Source organism: Esox lucius, chromosome 7 (assembly GCF_011004845.1).
Source record: "Esox lucius isolate fEsoLuc1 chromosome 7, fEsoLuc1.pri, whole genome shotgun sequence".
Taxonomy (NCBI): Eukaryota; Metazoa; Chordata; class Actinopteri; order Esociformes; family Esocidae; genus Esox; species Esox lucius.
In genome coordinates this window covers 48456521-48465500 of record NC_047575.1, presented here as the reverse complement: position 1 = coordinate 48465500, position 8980 = coordinate 48456521, and the positions used below count along the sequence as shown (strand labels likewise).

Below are 8980 nucleotides of genomic sequence, written 5' to 3'. Positions count from 1 at the left end.
TCACACTAATGTATTTGTCCTCTTGCTCAGTTGTGCATATGGGCCACCCACACCTCTTTCTCTTCTGATTAGAGCCAGTTTGCACAGTTCTATGAAGGGAGTAGTACACAGCATTGCATGAGATGTTCAGTATCCTGGCAAATTCAGACCTACGGTGTTTCTGGCCATTTTGAGCCTGTAATCAAACCCACAATTGCTGATGCTCCAGATCTTCAAATAGTCCACAGAATGTCAGTTTTATCGCTTCTTTAAACAGCCTAAACAGCTTTCACCTGTGCTAACATAATTGTAAAAGGATTTTCTAATGATCAATTAACCTTTTAAAATTATAACCTTAGAAAAGTAAACACAACGTGCTATTGGAACATAGGACAGGGGGTGGCATATAATGGTCTTCTGTTTTATGTACAGGGAGGGAAAAAAGTATTTGATGTCTTGGGTGAGAACCTCCTTCCCTCAGCTAGGGCATTGAAAATGGGTCGTGGATGCATATTCCAGCATGACAATAACCGAAAACACACGGCCAAGGCAACAAAGGAGTGGCCCAAGAAGAAGCACATTAAAGTCCTGGAGTGGCCTAGCCAGTCTCCAGACCTTAATCCCATAGAAGATCTGTGGAGGGAGCTGAAGGTTCGAGTTGCCAAACGTCAGCCTCAAAACCTTAATGATTTGGAGAAAATCTGCAAAGAGGAGTGAGACAAACTCCCTCCTGAGATGTGTGCAAACCTGGTGGTCAACTACAAGAAACGTCTGACCTCTGTGATTGCCAACAAAGGTTTTGCCAGCAAGTACTAAGTCATGTTTTGCAGAGGGGTCGAATATTTATTTCAATCATTAAAATTCAAATCAATTTATAACATTTTTGACATGCGTTTTTCTGGATATTTTTGTTGTTCTTCTGTCTCTTACTGTTCAAGTAAATCTACCATTAAAATTATAGACTGACCATTTCTTTGTCAGTGGGCAAACGTAGAAAATCAGCCGGGGATTAAATACCAGCTTTGATGTTACGTATGTCTTCAAGTGTGACCGTCTTGTATCAGCACTTTCCCCTTTTCCTTTCCACCTGGCACAGAGACACCGTCGAGCCGTTACACCACAGCCTGTACGCCGGGTAAAGGGGCTCAGTGAAAGTGGCGTTGAACGTGTGCAGGTGGGTCAGTGTGTCAGACGAGACGCTGTAGAAGGACAGAGTGCCGGTCGGCCAGTCCAGATACACTCCCACCCGGCGGGACGCGAGTGGAGGCGGCAGTATGGCTGTAGGCACGTTATCATGTCTGGCAGTGAAGTTGTCCCCATAGCAGGTGATACTCCAGGACTTGTCGTTGTATCCCAGGCCAAAGTCTGTGCCCGTCCCCTTCCTGTCCACCCCATGGTACGTGACTCCTATGTGGGCCTCAGGACCCATCCACTCGGTCTCCCAGTAACAGCGGCCAGTCAGGCCCTCTCTGCACAGCACCTGTTTCCAGTTCTCATATCGCTCCGGGTGGTCAGGATGTGGCTGCTCCTCTTCCATGCGAGTCACCTTCCTGTTGTCCTCGGAGGGCGAGAGGTGTCGATGGGCTGTATTGGGGTCCAGGCTCAGCTCACAGGCATCTAGTGCAGAAAGAGAGAAATCATCATCAGATCAGGTAACTGATGACACCTGATGATTCCGGTTGACCACTAAAACAATTCTGAATTAGACATTTCAGATTAAAATGTATTTGTTCAGTACATGAAAATGCCAGAAAGATATCTAGCTACCTTCATTTTCAAGATTCCACTGACTAAAATGCACCTGGGAAATGAATGACCCTTGTTGGGGAAGTTTCTGAAGCCTGATGCATTCTTACTGATTAAAGGACTTGAGTCCCATTGTTTAGATAGGTAGAGGAATGTGGGGGATCTGGTATTTGCCAAGGGGTTATCATTGACTGGTATCAGCTGATGAAATGGTTACTCTTTATCTCCTCATCTGTATAACTCATCAGGGCATCTATTGTCTTCTTAGAATTCTTAGAATTGAAGAAGTTGCTTATGGCAGAAAGGAGAGCTGGCCTTTGTGTGAAGTTTAGGTAAACACAACAGTAAACATTATGGCAGGAAGGATAAGGTGGGGGACAGCCCGCCCTTTGGGGTAAACAGATGGCAGCATCTTACCACACCCCTTTTCTATGTAATAAATACTGTTGAAATGATGTTTGGAGGCAGAGACTCCTCAGACGATTATGTGTGTGTAAGCGGTTGACGCGTCTCTCATATTTGCATAATAGTTAATAAAACTGTTAGAATGTGCCAAGAGAACTTTGTCTCTGTGTTCCTTACTCCGAGTGTCGATACATGGAATTACCATCACACCCTCTTCACCTTTTTAAACACAAAAATGTAACACTGCAACCACTAGAGGTGGTTCAGGCAAAAAATATTTGGATGGGATTCAAATATGTGCTGTGCACAAAGGACAATAATTTGATTAGGAGATGTTTTAGGCAAAAAGACTAGAGTAAAAATGGCGCCAAAGTTGGTTTGAAATTTGTTGAACACTTATACACTAAAGGCTTGTCCTCAATACTTACATTTCTTAAGGGCTGATTTTAACCAACACTCGGCACCATGGTCCATACTGGAAGAAACAATCAAACTTAACATGGTAAGATATAATAATTATTTCATAAGAGTGTAAAGGTGACTCCTGGTCTTGTTGTTTGGCCTCAACCCTGATTGATGAAATATTGATAGATTTCAGTTGAGTTCTTTTCTACCTGAGTTTCTCCAGTTTTGTTTGTGGATCCTCCAACACTGAGTGTAGTATATCTACTCCTGAGTCTCCTGGGTGATTGTAGCTCAGGTCCAGCTCTTTCAGGTGGGAGGGATTTGAATTCAGAGCGGAGGCCAGATATCTGCAGCCTTCCACTGTGACTCCACAAAATGACATCCTGCAGAAACAGGGCCACTCTTAAAACCCGGTTTCCAAAGATTTGGGATGCTGCGTAAAATGTCAATAAAAACAGAATGCACTGATGTGCAAATCATTTATCCCTATATTTAATTGAAAATAGTACAAAGACAACATAGCAAATGATAAAACTAAGACATTTTATTGAGAAATGGGTCTCCATTTTTTGTTTCATTAGGTGCCAAATGTTTTCAATGGTTGACAGGTCTGGACTGCAGGAAGGCCAGTTTAGCACACATACTCTTTTACCACAGAGCCATGCAGTGGTAATATGTGCAGAATGTGGTTTGGCATTGTCTTGCTGAAATAAGCAAGGCCTTATCTTATCTTGAAAAAGACGTCATCTGGATGGAAGCATATGTTGCTCCAAAACCTGTATATAAAGTTGAGCATTAATGGTGCCTTCACAGATGTGCAAATCACCCATGCCATGTGCACTAATAATTTTTTTGATTTGTTTTGATTTGTCAGACCACAGGACCGTTTTCCACTTCGCCTCAGTCCATCTTAAATGAGCTCGGGACCAGAGAAGGCGGTGGCATTCCTGGATTTCTTTCATAAATGGATATATGGTTTAACTTGCATTTGTGGATGCAACGACGTACTGTTTTCACAATGGTTTTTGGAAGTGTTCCTGAGCCCATTCCATTACAGAGTCATGTCTGTTTTTAATGCAGTGCCGCCAGAGTGTCTGAGGATCATGTCCATCCAATATTGGGTTTCAGTAGATGATGGGATCCCTAAACTCTTTGCAGTTTTACTTTGAGAAACGTCATCCTTAAATTGTTGCAATATTTGCCTGCGCTGTATTTCACAGAGTGGTGAACTCCGTCTCCGGGATGCTCTTTTTGTACCCAATCATGTTACTGACCTGTGGCCAATTCACGTAATTACTTGAGAATTGAGGTTTTTTTGCATTACACAACTTTTCCAATCTTTTGTTGCCTCTGTCCTAACTTTTTTTTTATGTTTTGCTGGCATCAAATTCAAAGTGGGCATATATTTGTCAAGAAACAATAATATCTCTCATTTCATCTGTTGTCTTTGTACTATTTTCTGTTGAATATAGGTTTTAAATTATTTGCATATCATTGCATTCTGTTTTTATTTACATTTTACACAGCTTCCCAACTGTTCTGGAAATGGGGTTGTAAACATACAACTTTTTAGTGAGTATTCACAAAAAAGCGAAGTTCTGACCTTAAGGTGAGTATTCCTAAAATGTGTACTGACCTCAATATTTCCAGTTTACAGTGTGGACTCTTCAGTGCAGCAGACAGGAGCTTCACCCCTGAATCTTGCAGGTCATTGTCACTCAGGTCCAGCTCTCTGAGTTGGCAGGCAGTTGAGCTGAGAGCTGAGGCCAACGCTTCACAGCATTTTTCTGTGAGGTGGCATCCATTCAGCCTGGACAATCGAGAAGGAAAAACAATGTTGCATAAAATCCAACAATAGGCATTTTATTTAGCTACCATATTCATTTTCTTTTGGTAGAGGAGGCACCTTATGTTAGAAAAATCATTGTGGTACTGTATTTTAAAATAGTATATTATTGTTAGTAATAAGTCTTACAGGGCTTTCCTGGAGGCTTTGATCACTGGCAGCAGCCTCAGAAGACCTTCTTCTGTTCTACAGAATTTTGAGAGATCAAACAACTCTTGTTCCTCTTCTGATGTCAACAACAAAAAGACAAGAGCTGACCACTGTGCAGGAGACAGTTCAGTTTCAGACAGGTTTCCTGAACTCAGGTAGCTTTGGATCTCTTGAACTAGAGAATGGTCATTTAATTCATTTAGACAGTGGAATAGATTGATACGCCTCTCTGGAGGGATGTTTTCTCTGATCCTCTCCTTGATATAGTTGATTGTTTCTTCATTAGTCGGTGAGCTGTGTCCAGTCTGTGTCAGAAGGCTTCGTATAAGTGTCTGATTGGACTCTACTGAGAGACCTAGAAGGAAGCGGAGGAAGAGGTCCAGGTGTCCATTCTCACTCTGCATGGCCTTGTTCACAGCTTTCATGTGGAGAGCAGTTTCAGGTGTTTCTTCAGACGCGTGGTGTTTTCTGCCAGTAGTTTCTGGCTTGGCCATTAGATTGTCATTGTCATTTTTGAATGTGACAAATACATACACAGCAGCCAGAAACTCCTGAATGCTCAGATGAACAAAGCAGTACACCTTCTCCTGGTACAGCCCACACTCCTCTCTGAAGATTTGCGTGCAAACTCCTGAATACACTGAGGCTTCTGTGACATCAATGCCACCCTCTCTCAGGTCTCCCTCATAGAAGACCAGATTGCCTTTCTCGAGTTGTTGAAAGGCTAGTTTTCCCAATTTCAAAATCATTTCTTCATCCCTTTTCATCTGTATATCTGTTTCAGGTTTTTCTTGTCCCCTTGAATATTTCAGTTTTTTATGTAGTATGTTGTAGTTCATAAAGTGTGAGTACATCTCAGTCAGAGTTTTGGGCATCTCACCACTCTCGGCTTCACCCAACAGTTTCTCTAGAACAGTGGCAGAAATCCAACAGAAGACTGGAATGTGGCACATGATGTAGAGGCTCCTTGATGTCTTTATGTGTTTGATGATTTTGCTGGCCAGGTTCTCATCACTGAATTTTTTTCTGAAGTACTTCTCCTTTTGTGTGTCACTGAACCCTCGTACCTCAGTCACCTGGTCAACACACTCTGGAGGGATCTGATTGGCTGCTGCAGGTCGGGAGGTTATCCAAAGAAGAGCTGAGGGTAGCAGATTCCCCTTGATGAGGTTTGTCATCAAACTGTCTACTGAGGTTGACTCTGTGACATCCTTACAGCACTCGTTGTTCTTGAAGTCAAGAGGAAGCCGACACTCATCCAGACCATCAAAGATAAACAAAACTTTGTATTTGTCAAAGTTCATGATTCCTGATTCTCTGGTTTCCATAGAAAAGTGGTGAAGAAGTTCAATCAGACTGAGCATCTTGTCCTTCATTAAATTCAGCTCCCGAAAAGGTAGAGGGAATAATAATTTCACATCCTGATTTGCTTTTCCTTCTGCCCAGTCCAGAATGAATTTCTGCACAGAGACTGTTTTTCCAATGCCAGCGACTCCCTTTGTCAGCACAGTTTTGATTTGATTCTCTTGTCCATGAAAGGGTTCAAATATGTCATTGCATTTGATGGATTTTTCTTTTGTTGCTGGTCTTCTAGATGCCATCTCAATCTGTCTCACTTCATGTTCATTGTTGACCTCTCCACATCCACCCTCTGTGATGTATAGCTCGGTGTAGATCTTATTGAGAAGACTTGGGTTACCTTGCGTCGCTATCCCTTCAAACACATGTTCACACTTCCTCCTTAGATTGGCTTTGAGTTTATGTTGGCAGACAGCAAGCTCACCTAAAAGATCTGAGAATACAGACATCAGTTATATTAGTACAACACTATCATTCCAGCGTGACAATGGAAATATTGTCTGTAGACATATTTAATTTAATCTATCCACAAGTAATTCATCCTTTACTTTTTTCCAGTCTGTCAGCAAGCTCTGTTTGGTTTATGTTTCTCAAGACATGCAGGGTGATTTTTAGAGCCCCCTCTCTGACAGTGCTCTCCTGCTCTTCTTCATTGTCCACAACATCTTCATCACCCCTCTGAATCTCACTGCATTCTGCGAGGTCTAGACAAAGAACTCTTTTGAATCTCTTCAGCTCCCGTTTTAACATGGCAATGGCGTTTTCTTCGACTAACTGAAATACATGAAATTGTGTGAAGAATGTTATTCAGTTTGAAATGTTTATTAAAGATGAGAAAGTAAGTATAATAATATTAATGTGAAAGAAAAAAGCACTTATTTCTAATTCATCTGTGTGAAAAGTACCCACCCTAAAAATAGAGACCATGTCTCCTTGCTGAAACTTTAATTCCGATGTGTCTCTGTAGCCAAAAACACAACACACTGCATCATGTTATTAGGAACAAACAAGTGGTTGGAACGTAAATTATATTCCAATTGTTCTGTTCCAAGCAGAAGCCCAATATGTTTTTGGTTCTGTTTCATTCTGAATCCAATCAGTGCTAATTCACCAATTAGCACCAATATGGAAAATAATTGTTTGCATGTTTGATTTGTAATGTAATGTAACCTAGATAGATGCATGAAACCTGAAACGACAAATACATCTTTGAAACTCATAGTTCTAAATGCATGATAGAAACACTTTTTTCAACCTCATTTGAGGATGTTGTTATATACATTATGTGAGCTGAATTGAAAACAAGTGTGTTCCAAAAGCATCTTTTCTTATGACATTTCCTTGAGATCATGGTTTTGTGGCTCATCCCAAATGTAGGCATATTGTAACAAGACAATGAAACAGATGATAACCTCTGATCGTTGGGAATGCCTGCAAGTTTCATTGGTTTGTCCTGTTTGAAATATACGGGTATGTCCTTAGAACGGTCACTCTTCATGGACAGACAGCTGATTAAGGATTCTGGTGATGAACCCTGCAGGAGTGGACTTCAAAACAACAAAAAGTCAGTCTGCATTCTAATAATAAAAAATGATTAAATCATTTTGATGCATCAATGGGTAAATCTGATGAAGTTCAATGATTTTATCAATGCTGAGCTTTTAAAAAATAAATTGACAATAAACAAACAATGTTGCTAGTTTAGCTAGCTAACAAGTAAGAAACTACCCTGAGAACAGGTAATATTTTGTTTGTTTGAAACATGGACACAGATGTAATGTCACCAGGATTAGACACTGATCTACTAGCCTGGTGGACCGCTGACCAACACCTCTCTATTCCACACAGTTACAATACATAGTTCAATTATGTATGTATCTATGTACTGTGTAAGTGTATTGAACAGTATTATACATATAACTATTTGATTTGAAGGTTGGATAAGGAAACCTTATTGATTAATCACCTTTTGGATTCCTTTCGTGGGCCAGGTTCCCCACAGAGACTTGTGCTACAGGCAATGCCGTCATCCCCTCCCACTCCAGTGAGACTCATCGCTTGGCCAGTTTAGTTTGACTGTGAAGGAAACACAACAATAAGGTTTTATATGATTAACAAACTACTAACAAAATCATGAGCTTGTGGTGGTCTACTGGTCAAAACACATACACTTTCTTCACTGTATCGACCAATGCCTGCACTGATCTTACAAGGCCTTACAACTGTATCATACCAGAGGGATGTTCCAATTTCAAGCCTTTTAAATGAATCAGTTATAGCTATCAATTGTTGCGGAATATTTTTGAAAGAATACCCCATCAGAACCCAAAACACAAATGTGTGGTACTCGGTTGTAATGTTACATTACACAGACACTGTATATGATTTAAACATGCTTGAACCCAAATGTTCATCAGACGTGTTATCAGTCCTTGCATCCACAGCTCTTTATATTCATTTGAAACTGGTTGCATTTCTCCATCTAAGCTCTTTATTAAATCAGCAATGAGATGACTCTTTAATTGTGTGAACTGGATATTACCCCTTTAAGTAAACACATTCATTAAGCACATGCCCCCCTTTTGAAAATATCAATCTATCTGAAAATATACATTTGATATACAGTATGTATAGTTTAATGAATGAGTATGAATAACTTACATATCAATATCTGACAGAGCTTTTACCACAGGTGTGTCTCTCTGTCCACCGAGCCAGCTGCTAATGGAATGTTTTAGCTTATGACTCCAAAAACCCTTCAATTGTTTCTTCATGTCTGTCAGGTTTCATCCAATCAAATGTGTGGATGTGAGCTGAATGAGAGATTCCTATCATAACCTGTTTCTCCAGTCAGGGAGAGGCAAGCTCAAAAAGAGTACATGCAATGTCATTGTTTCCCATTTACCCATAGTGAGCTGTTGCTATTGTCTGTCAATAGCAACAGCTGTCCCAGGGACTCTTCACCGATTAATGTAATAAAACATAATTTGTTCTATCATAGAATGAATATCATTTGGAATTAATTATTTTTGTACAAGTATGTCATAGATTTATAATTATTGCATTTATTCTTGTCACATGGTTACTGTT

At 40.5% G+C, this 8980-nt stretch overlaps 1 protein-coding gene across 2 annotated transcripts; it reads right to left on the bottom strand.

Moving 5' to 3' along the window:
• Window positions 1-898: 898 nt before the first annotated feature.
• On the bottom strand, window positions 899-8604 carry LOC105011205 (NLR family CARD domain-containing protein 3). 2 transcript variants are annotated; one of them, XM_010871052.5, is made up of 10 exons: window positions 8552-8604; window positions 7857-7966; window positions 7303-7437; window positions 6800-6851; window positions 6439-6664; window positions 4511-6323; window positions 4172-4345; window positions 2745-2918; window positions 2559-2605; window positions 899-1596 (listed from the first exon to the last, which is right to left on the bottom strand). In XM_010871052.5, the coding sequence occupies exons 2-10, from the start codon at window positions 7943-7945 to the stop codon at window positions 1040-1042; spliced, it is 3267 nt and encodes a 1088-aa protein (XP_010869354.4). In that variant the 5' UTR covers window positions 7946-7966; window positions 8552-8604; the 3' UTR covers window positions 899-1039. The 2 variants fall into 2 exon arrangements, with proteins under 2 accessions (XP_010869354.4, XP_019903501.3); XM_020047942.3 differs by lacking the exons at window positions 7857-7966; window positions 8552-8604 and having other exon boundaries at window positions 6800-6873; window positions 7303-7378.
• Between the last annotated feature and the right edge of the window lie 376 nt (window positions 8605-8980).

Bases quoted from the DNA above. Each gene is read 5' to 3' on its own strand.
- LOC105011205 (XM_010871052.5), bottom strand. From the start codon at position 7,945: ATGAGTCTCACTGGAGTGGGAGGGGATGACGGCATTGCCTGTAGCACA. The intron at 7,438-7,856 runs GTGATTAATCAA...GTTGTTTTGAAG, and splicing joins CCACGAAAGGAATCCAAAAG to TCCACTCCTGCAGGGTTCAT. The intron at 4,346-4,510 runs GTAAGACTTATT...TCGATTGTCCAG, and splicing joins AAAGCCTCCAGGAAAGCCCT to GCTGAATGGATGCCACCTCA.